General features: G+C 37.4%; 2 protein-coding genes across 2 annotated transcripts; one reads left to right on the top strand and one right to left on the bottom strand.

Moving 5' to 3' along the window:
* Positions 1-4,236: 4,236 nt before the first annotated feature.
* LOC111375334 lies at positions 4,237-5,532 on the bottom strand. The gene has a single exon (XM_022998139.1). The coding sequence runs from the start codon at positions 5,530-5,532 to the stop codon at positions 4,237-4,239; it is 1,296 nt and encodes a 431-aa protein (XP_022853907.1).
* A 3,189-nt stretch (positions 5,533-8,721) lies between these two features.
* Positions 8,722-14,644, top strand: LOC111375313 (protein DETOXIFICATION 24-like). The gene is made up of 8 exons (XM_022998110.1): positions 8,722-9,002; positions 10,832-11,087; positions 11,612-12,153; positions 12,375-12,461; positions 12,597-12,892; positions 13,485-13,603; positions 14,048-14,134; positions 14,250-14,644. The coding sequence occupies exons 2-8, from the start codon at positions 10,836-10,838 to the stop codon at positions 14,328-14,330; spliced, it is 1,464 nt and encodes a 487-aa protein (XP_022853878.1). The 5' UTR covers positions 8,722-9,002; positions 10,832-10,835; the 3' UTR covers positions 14,331-14,644.
* The last annotated feature ends 1,548 nt before the right edge of the window (positions 14,645-16,192 follow it).

Raw genomic sequence — 16,192 nt, 5'->3', positions numbered from 1 at the left:
ACCTCTTTTAAAAAATAAAATCCCAACATTTATTATACAGCCTGGTTTCTCCAATTTCCATATTCTACTAATTGCCACTTCGTTACTATCTTTCTCCTTTTTTGGTCATTGAATATTACAGAAGAAGCTTCCGAGTTGGCTAATATTAACTCTTTGAATAGCCGAGTGAAGTTTTTTCAGGTTTTATACGTACATGAATACATTCTGAATAATTCTCTACTGCTTCTAGTCAACTCAGTGAGCTTATCTGGTAGACATAGCACAACCTCCTTGCCTAAAATTTTTCTTTATTTTTAACCCTTTTTGTGGGTTTTGGGGTATAACATTGGACTGTGTTTTCTTTTTGTCCTTGTGAGATTCAATTTTGCTAGGGGCAGAATTTTTTACTTGTTTGCATCATTTCCTGCCTCAAAATTTGGTTAATGCTTTATCATGTTGGTGTTATCTGCCCAGAGAGCATGTTTGGCTTAGCTAAAAAAGTATACTTATGAGAAAATAATCAAGTTTTAAAATAACGTTTTATTTTAGAAGTTGGACAAATGCAAAAGTTAACTTTTTTATTTTCCAAATGATAATTTCTAATTATACTAAAGCTATGGCCTACATGCTCTAAATATCCTGTCCCTTTGTTGCGATATGGTAACTTTATTTTTTCTCGCCATAGTTGCATGAAGCTATAATGCGTGAGGAGTCAACAGAATTCGAAGACGGTATCATACTTGAAGAATACAGAAAGGGGTTCAAACTTGGTGATAGACTCTTACGACCATCAATGGTGAAGGTGTCAGCTGGTCCCGGACCTGCAAAACCAGAAACAGGGGAGGCATCAGATGAACAAGAGGAAGTCAATGAAAGCAATGTGGAGGGTAGCACTGAAGAGTAGTTTGCCCCTTCCTTTCAAGTTTTTATTGGAAGCTGTTGATTTGGTGGAACTAGATGTATCATACCATGGAATACAGTTTTAAAAAAACATTGTACAAATAGATTTATTCTATATATTTCATCTTCGCTTTATCAAGTTTGAGCTCTTGTTTGATTTGGATAAAAAATTAGATTTTTAATAGATTTTGATAAAAGTTAAAGAGATACGTAGTTAGAAGGTTATGGATTTCATAAAGTACGTAGTTGAAATGAGTTTAGAGACACATGAGTTTTAAAATAGGGATTGACGTCGGGTAGAATAGTGATTATCCTATTGGCTTGTTGTAGCGGATGATTCGCAAGAAAAGAACGACAGAAAACGCCCAAAAAAACAGAGAAAAGACTCTGAATTCAACTCAATATTATTAATAATGCAGAATGATGAAAATTAACCCACAAGTCGGGTTAAATAGCTGCGAAATACGAAATTATGGAAAAATTACCAAAAATGGCAAAATCTCAAAATTATACCAAAATAAAATATTAAGTAAAAGAAGTAAGTTGCCAAAAATTTGGCTCAATTCGAGTTTTCTAACATATGGAAAAAGGGAAACGAAATATTACCATAAATAGTAAAAAATAACTTAAAATTGAATTTTGGAAAGGAAAACAGTGAATTTTGGGCTCGAAATTGACGTCCACCGAGCATAGCTAAGTGGCCACGACGTGCGCGCCGAAGAGAGCTTTCCAAATGGGGGTCATAATAGCGATTCCGATAACCGTAACCAAAGTTAGTCTCCCAATTAAGGAAATAATGGTGATTTACTTTTCATCTTTGCGCCGATCCACCATCTCATGGTATTTCAGCGCCATCATCGTGCAATCTGACAAATTAGCATCACTTGACTCGGATCCTCCTGCATCAGTCGCCCCGGGTTGAAAAGAACTCGCCCTCAAGTTCACAGTAACTTCATAGGACTCCATAAAACAAGGGCTTAGGTGTTTTACGTTGAAGACGTCAGAGGTCTTCAAATGGCTCGGGAGGCGCAACCTGTAAGCATTATCATTGATCTTCTGTAGCACTCGACAAGGTCCAATCTTCCGCTCCTTTAGCTTATTGTATTCCCCAACTGGAAAACGATCACGAGTTAATACTGCCCAAACAAAATCACCAACATCAAACAACACCTGGCGTCGATGACTATCTGCCTGAACTTTGTACTTAGTATTACTATCCTGCATGGACAGCTTCACCTGCTCATGGATACCTCGAAGATGTTCAGCCATATCATCAGCTTTATTACCCACACGTGGAATTGGAGCCAAATCAAGTACTCCGGATGGGTTTTGACCATAGACAATTTCAAAAGGACTCAGTCCGGTGGTTCTAGTCCTCGACCGTTTATAAGCAAACTCTGCTTAAGGTAATGCCAAATCGCACTGCTTCGGTTTAGTCCCGGCTAAGCTTCTCAAAAGATTTCCTAAACTCCGATTCACCACCTCAGTCTGACCATCTGTTTGGGGATGGTATGCGCTGCTAAAATTCAATTTCGTTCCAAGTTTCTCCCACAAACTCCTCCAGAAATGACTTATAAACTTAGTGTCACGATCAAAAGTGATTCACTGTGAAACACCATGTAAACGCACAATCTCTTTGAAATAAAGATGAGCAATCCGAGTAGCATCCATTGTCTTCTGGCAAGCCACAAAATGAGCCATCTTTGAAAATCTATCAACCACAACAAGAATGGAATCCATCGCCCGCTGTGTTCGAGGTAAGCCCAAGACAAAATCCATGCTGACATCAAACGAAGGAGCTTCTGGTACGGGTAATGGTGTGTACAATCCAGCATTAGTAAGAGCCCCTTTAGAACGCTGACATACATAATACCGCTCCACATAATGCGCCACATCACTGCTCAACTTGGGCCAGTAATAATCAGAAGAGACCAATGCCAATGTCTTGTCTCGCCCAAAATGTCCTTCGTTATGAAGTTCACTAATAATCTGCTGCCTTAGTGAACAATCCGGAATGCATAACTGCAATCCACGAAACAGGTAACCATTATATAAAACAAAATCATGTCGGTGGTTATCAGTTACCTCCCGAATTATCTTCCCAAATGAAGGATCCGCAGCATACATATCAGGAAATGCCTCAAATCCGACAATCTTGGTGCTCATGGTGGTGAGGAGTAATGTGCGACGGCTCAATGCATCTGCTACTCGATTCAAACTCCCTGCTTGATGCCTGAGTGTGAAAGTAAACTCTTGCAAGTACGCCACCCACTTTGCATGTCGCTTACTTAGCTTGTGCTGACCATTGATGTACTTCAAAGCCTCATGATTAGTAACAAGGATGAACTCCCTCTGTACCAGGTAATGGCGCCAATGCTTCAGAGTTTGAACTATGGCATAGAACTCCAGGTCATAAGTGGAATAATTTTTCTTCGATCCCGATAGCTTCTCACTAAAAAAGGCTACTGGACGTCCCTCCTGACTCAGAACACCACCAATGCCAACTCTAGACGCATCACAGTTTACCTCGAACACCTTTTCAAAATTCGGAAGTGCCAAGACTGGAGCCTCCGTCATCTTCTGCTTAACCAACTGAAAGCTAGCCTCTGCCTCCTCAGTCCACTGAAAATCACGCCCTTTAAGGCACTCTGTGATAGGAGCAATCAAGGTACTAAAGTTTTTGATGAATCGACGATAGAAGGATGCCAATCCATGGAAACTCCTGACATCGTGCAAAGTTTTTGGTTTCGGCCAATTCAAAACTGCCTCAATTTTGGATTGATCTGCATGAACACCATCAGTAGACACAACAAAACCCAAAAAAGTTACAGAAGTTGTGAAGAAAGAACACTTATTCTGATTGATGAATTAGCGCTCCATCCTCATTACATCAAAGACAGCACGAAGATGATTAAAATGTGACTCCCTTGTAAGACTATAAATAAGTATGTCACCAAAATAAACTACCACAAACTTCCCCATGAAAGGCCGTAAAACCTGATGCATAAACCTCATAAAAGTGCTGGGTGAGTTGGATAGTCCAAAGGGCATGACCATCCACTCGTACAACCCATGTTGTGTCTTGAACGCGGTCTTCCACTCATCTCCAGGTCTGATTCTGATCTGGTGGTATCCACTTTTAAGGTCAATTTTTGAGAAGACCTTAGAATCGGACAATTGATCCAACATGTCGTCCAGACGGGGAATTGGAAACCTGTACTTCACTGTAATCCTGTTAATTGCCCTGCTGTCAACACACATACGCCATGACCCATCTTTCTTCGGCACTAGGAGAACAGGAACTGCACAAGGACTCATACTCTCACGAATGTAGCCCCTTTCCAATAATTCTACCACCTATCGCTGCAACTCTTCAGCTTCCTTGGGACTGAGGCGATATGCTGGTCGGTTTGGTAGACTCGACCCCGGAATGAGGTCGATCTGATGTTGAATGTCCCTCATAGGTGGTAGTCCTGGAGGAAGATCCTCTGGCATCAAATCAGAAAACTCCATCAGTAGTTGCTGTACTTCTGCTGGAAATTCTGAATCCACACTCGCTGTACTATTTTCACGAGGCATTAAAGCATAAACTATTTTTTCACGCCCAACCTCAACCAAAAACCTGGACATAGAAAGTAGATTGAGGTTTTTAACTACTGGGGCAGGGATGTTTCCTTCCCTGCGAGGCACCAAAACAATTCTCTTTCCTTTGATACTAAGAGAATAAGTATTCTTCCGCCCATTATTGATAACACTGCGATCATACTGCCAAGGTCGTCCCAACAAAATATGACAGGCGTCCATTGATACCACATCACACCAAGCATTATCAAAATATTTTTTTCCAATTGAGAAAGACACTAAGCATCGTTTTTCTACCGTTACCTCACTGCCTTTATTCAGCCAAGAGAACTTGTATGGTTTGGGATGACGATCCATCTTCAGTTGCAGTTTCTCGATAGCCTCATCAGACACTACATTCTCACAACTGCCACTATCAATGACTTTATCAGCAACTGTGCAGGTTGTGTGGAAAACGTTGGTCCTCAACCAATCATCCCCTGAGTCGCCCTTGGGAGTCAGCAAGCTCTTTCGAACAACCTGGGTCTCCTGACCATCTCCATATAGCACGTCCTCATCATACACGGGTTCCCCAACTTCCTCGAACTCCTCTATCATATCCTCCTCAATCAGAAGATTTTTATTCTTCTGACCAGCAGGCTTCCTAGAATCAGTCGCCCTATGCCCCTGTTCACCACACCTAAAGCACTTAATACTTGAGTTGGAACTATCCCGCTGTGGCTGATAAGCAGGACGAGATTCTTGAGGGCGAACTGGCTGACTTCCTTCACCTCTGATCACTGGCTTCCTACTTTGCTGTTTCTCTACTGCAAGTGCTCGCTGATATGCCTCAGAAACTGTCCACAATGAATGAAGGCTGAGAACATCCTGCAGGGGCTGCCTTAATCCCCCCAAATACCGTGCTACCATCTGTTCCTCCGTTTCAGATAAATCATTTCGAGCCACCAACTGATAGAATTCTTCAGTATAATCATTGACTGATCTTGCGCCTTGCCTTAGTGAATGGAGCCTCTGAAACAAGGTTTGAGTATAGCCGAAAGGGAGGAAGTGCCCTTTCATCTTCTTCTTCATCTTCTCCCAGTTAGTAATTTTGGATTTCCCCTGTCGCTCCTGTGAGCGCTTCAACTGTTCCCATCATGCAGATGCCCTACCTTTGAGTTTGATGGCGACCAGTTTCACTTTGACACGATCTGAAACCTCTTTATATTCAAAAATCCGCTCCACTTCATTCAACCAATTAATAAATCCTTCAGCCTGCAACGTACCAGAAAACTCGGGCAGATCCACTCTGAAACCGAGATCTACATGACGATCCTCCCGTCAACGATGCTCCCAAACTCGAGCACGATGGTGATACGGGTTTTCGAAACTGGAATCGGAATCGTGACCTTCCACATCATGATTACCGAACTCCTGCTCCGCCAAACGTTGGGTTAACTCCGCAACTTGTCTCTGCAAATCTTCAATCATCACATCCTGAACATTACGATCACGGTGTTGGACTTCCTCAATCGGAACCTGTCCTCGATGACCACGACCACGTCCACCAACCATTATAACTGATGAAATTTATCTCCCAAGAAGATGCTGACGCTCTGATACCAACTGACGCCGGGTAGGATAGTGATTATCCTATTGGCTTGTTGTAGCGGACGATTCGCAAGAAAAAAACGACAGAAAACGCCCAAAAAATAAGAGAAAAGACTCTGAATTCAACTCAATATTATTAATAATGCAGAATGATGAAAATTAACCCATAAGCCGGGTTAAATAGCTGCGAAATACGAAATTATGGGAAAATTACCAAAATTGTACCAAAATAAAATATTAAGTAAAAGAAGTAAGTTGCCAAAAATTTGGCTCAATTCGAGTTTTCTAACATATGGAAAAAGGGAAACGAAATATTACCATAAATAGTAAAAAATAACTTAAAAATTGAATTTTGGAAAGAAAAACAGTGAATTTTGGGCTCGAAATTGACGTCCACCGAGCATAGCTTGGTGGCCACGACGTGCGCGTCAAAGAGAGCTTTCCGAATTGGGGTCATAATAGCGATTCCGATAACCGTAGCCAAAGTTAATCTCTCAATTAAGGAAATAATGGTGATTTACTTTCCATCTTTGCGCCGATCCGCCATCTCATGGTATTTCAACGCCATCATCGTGCAATCTGACAAATTAGCATCACTTGACTCGGATCCTCCTGCATCAGGAATGAATCAGAGATTGAATCTTTTTCTTTCTGTAAATTAATAACGTGAGAGGACGATTGTGATTTATTTTTAACTGGTCAAGGAAGAGTTGAGTATACAAGGGAAAAAAAAAAAAAAAAACCTAGAAAGTGCTCAATCTCAAGGAGGTAGGGATTATGTTATTCATAGTGACCAATTCTTATTTGTTGATCTAAGGTGGTTGGATAAGGATCAGTTGTTTTCTTTTCCTCATGGTATAATAATTCCGACGCACGTTACAGCGAAAATGGGTCAAGTACATTGAATTTGAGGCGCTCAAAATTTTTAATTTTTTTCAATTAATGCCCTATTTGACAATCATTGAAGGAAGAAAAATAAAATTTTGAAATAGTGATTGTGGTTAAAAAGTAGTAACAATAAAATATTTTATTTTTAGAATTTGTAGGGAATAAATTTGAGAAAAAAATTTTATTTTATTTTTAATGAGGGCAAAAAGTCAACGCAACACACAAATATTTATAATATATTTGTACGCGTTTTCCCAAGCCGCCGATGGATCTGTTACCTACCCATATGCCTTCCTAACCTCAGCTTATCTAACCCTTCTCTCCTCATTCCACCTAACACACTTTTTTTTTTTTTAATTTATGTTTTGGTGAGATTTTATTTAAAAAAACTTCTTATAAGAAATAATCATGCTACAATGATATAATGACTATCATACTCTTTAACATAATATTATATGAAATTAAATTTTTGGATAGTTTAAAATACAATAAACCTTTTTATTCATTCATCTACAAACATAAAAATATCCGTCAACCACTCTTATCATTTTTCTTCTGTCAATATAAATAATCCTATAAGTAATTTACCCCAAGGCCAACCACTTATTCGAAAAACAGTCTCTGTGTAGTCTACTTATAGCCACCCTTATATCTTACACGAGTGCTTGATAAGCCTGAATAATCGTCTCTACACCATAGCTATTGTCCCCTTCCTTCAACGAGGCATCCACATATAATACTAGTTAGTATTAAATCAAAATTTACACCTTAAGCTAAATAAATGATGCTCATTTGACGTGAAAAATCGCTATAACCAAGACCAACTCACAAGTCTAACTATACAAAGTTGTCTACGAGGTTCATGATTTTAAAATAAAATTAACATTTGAGGTAAATTGAAGAGAATTTTGATTTAGGCCATGTGGTATCTCAATTATCATCACATGATATCAATTTGGCTACATGTTAGGTGATATGATGAGAGAAAACTTGTTAGGTGCCGTGATAACTAAACTGAAAATTGTACAAATCTAGTACATTAACAATGTGTTGTCCATAACAAATAAAAAAAAAAAACTAAAAACAATACGAATAATCAGACTTGCTCAGTTGCTTTGTCTAAGAGAGACATTAATTTATAGTATTTTAATTAACCCTAAAAGTTATGATTTTGTATTAATTACAATTAACTATAAAGTAATTGAGAATTATCTTTGTATTATTATAAAACTAGACATCACCTCACCTTTATCGTGAAAATTGAAATCTTCAAATAAAACGAAGACCCAAAATAACTTTTTATTTCTCGTACGATGTGTTTAATTGACATAGAAAATATTTTGCTTAATTCGAGGAAAATAATATCCTACCTTCCCCAAAAAGAAAATGTTTTTTCTCAGAAACAAGGAAAACTAGATATATTTATTATGTAGAAAAATATTCTTTTATAAAAAAATGACAATCAAAAGTTCTAAAAGTTGAAATTTAAGTGGAAAAATGTCATTTTTTATTTTACGTACATAAGTAACAAGTCATTATTTACAATTATATACACATGCAATTTATTGTTTAGTGTAATACTATTTAGTATAATTAATATTACAATTTCAATTTAGGCGACACTAAATGTTGTTAAATAAAAAATACAATTAAATAAACCATATAGTTTCACTCTTAATTAAATCTATCATATAATGTCATTAACGGGTGCGAAATAACATTATTCTCCGACGGAGATCAAAAGAGGAATTTGAAATAGAAAACATGAGGTAGAAGGTGGTAGGTAGCCTATAGACACTAGCATGCATTCAAGAATTAGTTGTTTGTTGTTTGTCAACACGTTTCAGTTCTTTCTATTATTTTTAATAAAAACTACTATAGGTGATCTGTTATATGTCAAAATTCTGTGTGCGAGTGAGAGAGAGAGAGAGAGAGAGAGAGAGGAGTATCAGTGTGTTCAAGAATCACATATGCAGCCACAGAAGTACAGAAAGAGTTTTTAGGTCAACTCTTGAGGATTTGGGTTGAAGCAATTCTTGTTTAGAAACTCGAAACACAATCAAGTAAGTAATAAGTTCCCTCTCTGCGATCACTTCTGTAATCTAATATATGTATATCTATATGTCGTCTGCTAAATTTTTCTCTGTTAGAACTGGTTTTATTTATTTGATATTCCTTTTGATTTCATTAAATCAAGTCCCTGTGTGTGTTTCTGTTTAGTTATCGATCTCAGACTGACAAATTTGATTTCGCGTTCACTCTCTTATTATTTAGTCTTTTAGACAGAGATCATGAACTCAAATCTCGTTCAGGTCTTTTAATGAAAATAATTATATGCGTCTTGTGTGAAAATAAATAAATAAATAAATAAAAATTCTTGGCCTGCACAGGAATTTGGCAAAAGACAATTAAAACTTTGGAATATAGCAGCAACAAGTTTGAGCAAGAAGTACTGTGGATAGTTCATTATCTTCAAACATTTTCCTTCTGCCTTTCTCTGTAATGTAAACTAAACCGACTGTTTTTTTTTTAACCTTTCGATTATCAGATGTAAATCTTGAGCAAACTTTGTGAGATTTTTTTGTTATCCTTATTTTCCCCTTAATTTATTTCTTTATGATTTTGTAGTAATTATTTTTGTATGGCTCATGATAAAAATTGGCTTAGAGAATCTTGAAAGAACAGCTCTGTCAAACAACCCAAAGCCCAAAAAGTCTTACAACAGTAAGCACAGTATCCAGAAAATTTACTCCTTTTTAAAGTATCCATTTGAAAAGGCTGCATTTCCGCTGTCTAAAGATTAACCCTTGGATATGGGCCACTATTGCTGTTGGTGTTGATCTTTCTCTTATTTATTTATTTATTTTATTTTATTTTTCTGGAAAAAGGTCATGGTCTTCAGAATTTTCTTGAACATCTACTTCACTCTCCAGTCACTACTCAATCAAATATGTATATGTTCAAACTTTTGAGTCAGGGAAGTGCTAAGTGCAATGGGGAATGCACCAGATCTGGTTTTCTAGCCTAAACATGATAACATGAATAAAGATTGATAATAAAGTTTGAAATGTCAAGTGAGACTCACCTTGGCCATAACCTTTTCAACCGTGCTAGACGGACAGGCCACTTCAGCCCTGTTCGTCCAGGGCCGATGTGGCGCCCCACCCCCCGACATCGCCCCCCTATAATCCCTGTTCGAGCAGCTTTATGCTAATATTTTTCCCTTTACTTCAATTTTGCATCTTCCCATATATTCAACAATGAATTGAACGGAATGATAAAAAATGATTTGTGTAGCATAGCATACGCTAAAAGTACTGTAACGGGAAATGGGAAATACTACTTTGTTGCTTCTTTAAATCTTGACTTTGGGGCTGATGAGTAAAAAATTCTTTAAACATATTTATGCCGCTAAAGAGTGTAGAAAGATGTTTACTATTGTATATTCAAGTTAAGATTAATCAAACTCTGGAAATTGATTTCGTTTGGTTCTGATACCTGGACAAATGGCTCTTTTATGTGGGAAATTCATTATTCTAACAACTTAATATGGAGCTCTACCTGTAATGAAAATAAATCAGGAGGAAAAGAGTGATGAGAAATCATTCCTAAAACATAGGACTGATCCTTAGGAAACTCTTGATAATTTGATATAGTATCAAGTACTGGAATGGTTTGTATAAATGGAAGCCGTTTGATTGTGCATTTATACAGAAAACAGGGTACTTCACTCATGATGAAACTGATATTGTCTATGACTTCAAATCGAGGCATTTAAGTAAGTTATCACCTTAGCATAGAAATGTGCATCCTTATGAACTATAACATAATAGGCTTTTTTGGATAGTTGAATAAATTTTTTTGATGAGTTTTTGATTTCTCTTCATTGTAGAGCCATGGATAATGGCATTCAAGAGAGACTGCTTCGTTCTGGTTCGGAAGGAAAAGAAGTGGGCGGTCTGAAAGGGAAGGTTTACGAAGAATCCAAGAAGATATGGAGGGTAGCATTGCCTGGAATTATAGCGCGAGTGGCTTCATTCGGAACCATAATAGTGACACAATCATTTATTGGACACTTAAATTCATTAGATCTTGCTGGTTATGCACTTGTTCAAACTCTTAGCGTGCGGTTTATCAATGGAATACTGGTAACTTCTTGTTCTATGTCCTTTCATTTATTGTTCGTAAATTTGCTAAATCTTGCTGGTTAATTTGAGGTAAAATCAAGGTCGATGAACTTACATGATAAAATGTCAGCCTAGTGCAAGTCTTGGAAAATTTACAAGGTCTGCAAGAGGCGGTTATAGCAGACTGAGACTAAAGAATCTGCCATTTCAATAAAGACAGATGCATATAATGTTGGAAAAATGGTTTAGTTTATGTAGCGAGTGAGTCCCATTACCTGATTTTGTTATTTCTAAGGACATATGCGTTCTCCTCTATGAGGAGATGTTCATGTTATAATTTGTTTATCTCAAAACCATGTTTGGATGAATGAGAAATTAAAACCGAATATGTACATGTTGAACTTGAAAAATGGAAAGTTTCCATTCCCACATTGGAATATGGAAACCTCTCGACCGATTTATTTAATGGAAGTTTGGCACTTGGATCTGGGCTATGCAATAGAATTTGTACCAAATTTTAAAATGTTATAATTTCCATGCTACAGATAGGCATGTCAAGTGCAACTGAAACACTTTGTGGACAAGCATATGGAGCTAGACAGTACCATATGATGGGCATTTATTTGCAAAGATCATGGATTGTTGATTTCATAACTTCGACTATCTTTCTCCCTATTTTCATCTTTGGGACGCCCCTCTTTAGACTACTCGGTGAGGAAGAAGGCATTGCCAGATCAGCAGGATACATCTCGTGGTGGTTTATTCCGATGGTCTACAATTTTGTTTTTACATTGACGATGCAAATGTATCTACAAGCGCAGCAAAAGAACAATTTTGTTGCCTGGATATCCATTCTGCAAATTATAATACACGTTCCCTTGTCCTGGCTGTTTGTTAACCATTTGAACTGGGGAGTTGATGGGGCGATGGGTGCACTATGCATATCATCCTGGTTTGTTGTGTTTGGAGAATTTGCATACATATTTGGTGGATGGTGCCCTCAAACTTGGACAGGATTCAGCACGGCTGCTTTCAAGGATATATTGCCTGTAATAAAGCTCTCGATATCCTCTGGCATTATGGTTTGGTAAATCATCTTCCTTGTTATCAGCTATATGTCAAAGAATATGTTTTATTATATATTTTTCACAAATCAAGTACTCAGCTTAAAAATTAAAATGAACTCAAAAGTGATTTTCAAGACAATTGCACTGCTGCACTGATAGAGAGAGAGGAAGTTTGCGGATGCATACATAATTTTGGTGTAAAACTATTTTTACTTATTTCTTCTCTTGGCTTGCTTTGTAGCTTAGAGTTGTGGTACAATTCTATTCTAGTCTTATTGGCCGGTTACATGAGTAATGCAGAGGTTGCTATATCCGCCTTCTCTATTTGGTGAGTGCACGCTACACTAAATAAGATTTAATTTCCTTTTCCTTTTTCCTTAGTACTGTCCACTAAACTGCACCTTACCAAACAAACCATCAGTTTTGTTGCACTATGACCTATCAATTAAGTTGAATTTTCCAGCCTTAACGTCAATGGATGGGAATTCATGATTTGCCTTGGCTTTCTTGGTGCTGCATGCGTGCGAATTGCAAACGAGCTTGGGAGAGGAGATGCTAAAGCTACAAAATTTTCTATTAAAGTCCTAATAACTACTTCGATTGTGATTGGTGTATTCTTTACGGTTATTTGCTTGGTCTTTGGAAACAAACTTGGATACTTTTTCACTAATGACGTGGAAGTTGCAAAGACTGTGTCAGATCTTTCGCTTCTACTTGCGATCTCTGTGTTGCTTAATAGCATATATCCAGTACTCTCAGGTATGTAATTACATAATCTGAGGTTTCTTTTTCTTTCCTTTGATGTACTTGATCTTAACCCTTCATGTATTCCTATACTTCGGTTTAAGTACTAAATTAATGCTTTAGTATGAAGTACTTAAACATGGTACAAGAACAAGCACAGATCATGAAATCAAGTCTCGTTGCACCTGTTTACTAAAATTGTAGAAGGGTCAAGCTTTTGACAAAAAAATGATTCTAGGGGAGTCTCTAAGACTAATTTTAAACAAATAAACGTGTCTCCTTCTAGCAGCCTAAGTTTTAGGTGGTTCAACACGTTGGGTAGTTCATGTTTTGTGAAAAACGACAAACTAAAGCCACAATTCAAACTTTTTTTCACCGCTGTGCATCGCTAAACCTACACAATAATCCTGTGAAACCGCAGTAGGCCATGGCAATTTGGCCTAGAACTCCATGTTATAATCTATTATAACATGTATTTTTGGGAATCATATTGCTTTTGTAAAGCGATAGATTCTTAAAATCTACGCAAGTCTGTGTCCTGACCGTAATTTGTTTATATATGTTTTATTTATAGATTCGTTGTTAACTCTGCAAATTTTGGTAACAGGTGTGGCAGTAGGAGCAGGTTTGCAAGGCACAGTTGCAATAATCAACCTTTGTTGCTTCTATTTGATCGGAATACCGGTTGGAGCTGTACTTGGATATGTTGCTCATCTTCAAGTGGAGGTAACGCCAAATTTATCTACTAAGTCAACTACAAAGAAAACCTTCATGAAATAATTAAACTTACAAGCACACCTACTACGTAGCCACTAGTAGTAGGGTTCATTAGGATTCACGTCAGACAATTTTATGATTTCAACCTACCGTAACCCTCCTCGTCCAAGCTTGAATGACATGCACCTTCATTGGATGATGAACCCGCCATCAAACCCCGTATGAACCTTTGATTTCATACGTTATGCATGTAGAAATTGTAGGGTACTTTTCAGCTCTCTATTAACTTACCCCTCGCCACAAAAATTCCATTCTAGAGATGGTTTGAAGAAAAAAAACTTATCCTTCAAAATAAGTTCCCATGACAAATGATCGCAAATATATGAAATTGATATTGATGACACACACCTCTAGTCAATGTGCTTAATTCTTACATCAATCCTGGTTTCACAGGGTATATGGATCGGAATGAACATTGGAGTTTTCACTCAGACGCTTGCACTTAGCTACATGGCGTGGAGAACAGATTGGGACAAACAGGTAAATTTGCCAGGGAAATAAAACTGTCCAAACTACAAGAATGTCAAAAAAAATTCCAATTTAGTAGAGTAGAGAATATTCGACGACTTTGGTTTGATTCTCTATCATCCTGCAGGTCAGGATAGCTTCAGAACGCCTCCAAAGATGGTACCTGAAATCTTCTGAAGAGCCGAAGCATGAGATCGAACATGCTTAATATGGAAAAACCAAAAGAATTTGAGGATAATTGATTAATAGTTAGTACAAGAAAATTCTATGGCTCCTTTGCTGCAGATTTTGATCTTGTAACAACCATCTTTGGGAAAATTTGGCCAGATTATGTCGTACTTAGAATTTAAGACACAAATCAAGGTAAACATTTGAGTTTTGCCCGATTCTCGTCATGTCATCCTGCAGAAAGAATTAATAAACCTAGAGAAAGTTTCACCTTTAGCAGGTTTCTGTCTGTATTTCATTCGGAATATTAAATTTCTGAAAGTGATAACAATTTCAGCCTTTTACATTTTTACATTTTCTTTATTCCAACTTAATATTTTTGTCAACTGAATTTGTGTTTGTTTTTACATTTTCGAATTTCACGCTATATAGACTTGGTGAAGATAAAATTGACAGATTGAAAACGAAACAGATTGCCGAACAATTACATGCTTTTTCATTAATGATTACAAAAACAGCACTGGTGTACATTATTTTCCTTGGACACTGCACACCATGTCACGTACGGAATGGGAATACGAACATAAATAGGAAATTAAAGCACAAAATCATGTTCGGTGCCAGGACTCGACAACATATTGAACTAAATTTTCGCTTATTTTTCTGTCATAATTTACTATCCAGTCCTCCTACCGAACATGCTATGATCGACAATATCAGTCTCTTTTTCCATTTTTCTGCTCACAGCAAAATATGCAATCTCTGGGTGGACAACTACATCTGCAGCTACAGATACAGTCCTGAAGTCTTCTAACTTTGTTCTGAACTGAACCAACATTCTGAGGGAGTTCTAGCCTGACGGAGCTGACGAGTTTTCGCCATGGGAAATATGTGCCATCTGATGAAATATGATCAGCCACTTGGGTACTGTTGATGGAGATGAAGGGATGATGATGATCTGGCTGCTTAGGGTCTGGATTAGAGAGCGGATTGGAAAGGTAGCACCATAATGCAAGACCTACGAAAAGGACAAATAATACTGGTAGTGGGATCTTAGCCATGATGGAGAGTTTTGGGGTGAAGCAAATTTCATGCAATAGGTAGAGATTTATATAGAGTTATATTTTATAAGGAAAAAGGGAAAATTTGTACACTGGTCCCCAAACTTTAGAGCTTACAAACTCATCTCATGGTTCAAATCCAAAGTTCTAAATCCCCAAATTTAAGGGACTTTAGGCAGAGAGGTTTATTTTGGATAGAAACAGTCAACGACTTCCTCCAACCCTTGTGACTTGTGATACACCGCCAATGACTTGCACATGCCATTTTAATGTCAAAATAGACAATTTCTGTACAAAGGGATCAACTCAGTCTGATGGTGTTTTTTCGTAGCAGTCTAAGGGATTGGTTTTACTTTTTGGGCATGCTTCGTTTAAGTTGCTCTTCTTCTTTGGATACCATTGGCATGGTACTAGAAAATTGTTTAGAGTTGTTTTTGTCGGTATTGACCCAAATTTGGATGGTCAAGTCGAGTTTGGAGCATTTCAAATGCTTGGGTATCCACTACAAAGTAGTCTAATATTAGACTACTTTGATCTTTTTCGCCTCTATTGGTCCACAATGGGATTTAAAAGTCTAAATTTAAAGGTTGGGATGAGTTTGTAATAGACTCTAAAACCTGAGGACTAGCTTTGCAATATTTCCAATAAAAAATTATGTTGCTCATAGTACATATGATATGAGTTTTATGTATTGCCAGGATATATTAGTGTAACTTTGTAAAATACTAAAAAATGAAAGTAGGAATATTTCCGTTAGAGTTAGAATTCGAGGTTTTTGTGCATGCATGTATGTAGTATCTTAGACTTTTGGTATCTTACACGGCCCTTTTGGACAAAATTC

This window comes from Olea europaea, unplaced genomic scaffold, assembly GCF_002742605.1.
Source record: "Olea europaea var. sylvestris unplaced genomic scaffold, O_europaea_v1 scaffold1358, whole genome shotgun sequence".
Lineage (NCBI taxonomy): Eukaryota > Viridiplantae > Streptophyta > Magnoliopsida > Lamiales > Oleaceae > Olea > Olea europaea.
This window is presented reverse-complemented; position numbering and strand designations above follow the sequence as displayed.

What these genes read in the sequence shown, in the direction of transcription:
- LOC111375313 (XM_022998110.1), top strand. Translation starts at nt 10,836, where the DNA reads ATGGATAATGGCATTCAAGAGAGACTGCTTCGTTCTGGTTCGGAAGGA. An exon ending in TCCTCTGGCATTATGGTTTG is followed by an intron (nt 12,154 to 12,374) that starts GTAAATCATCTT and finishes CTTGCTTTGTAG; the next exon opens with CTTAGAGTTGTGGTACAATT. An exon ending in GAACAGATTGGGACAAACAG is followed by an intron (nt 14,135 to 14,249) that starts GTAAATTTGCCA and finishes ATCATCCTGCAG; the next exon opens with GTCAGGATAGCTTCAGAACG.
- LOC111375334 (XM_022998139.1), bottom strand. Translation starts at nt 5,532, where the DNA reads ATGAAGAAGAAGATGAAAGGGCACTTCCTCCCTTTCGGCTATACTCAA.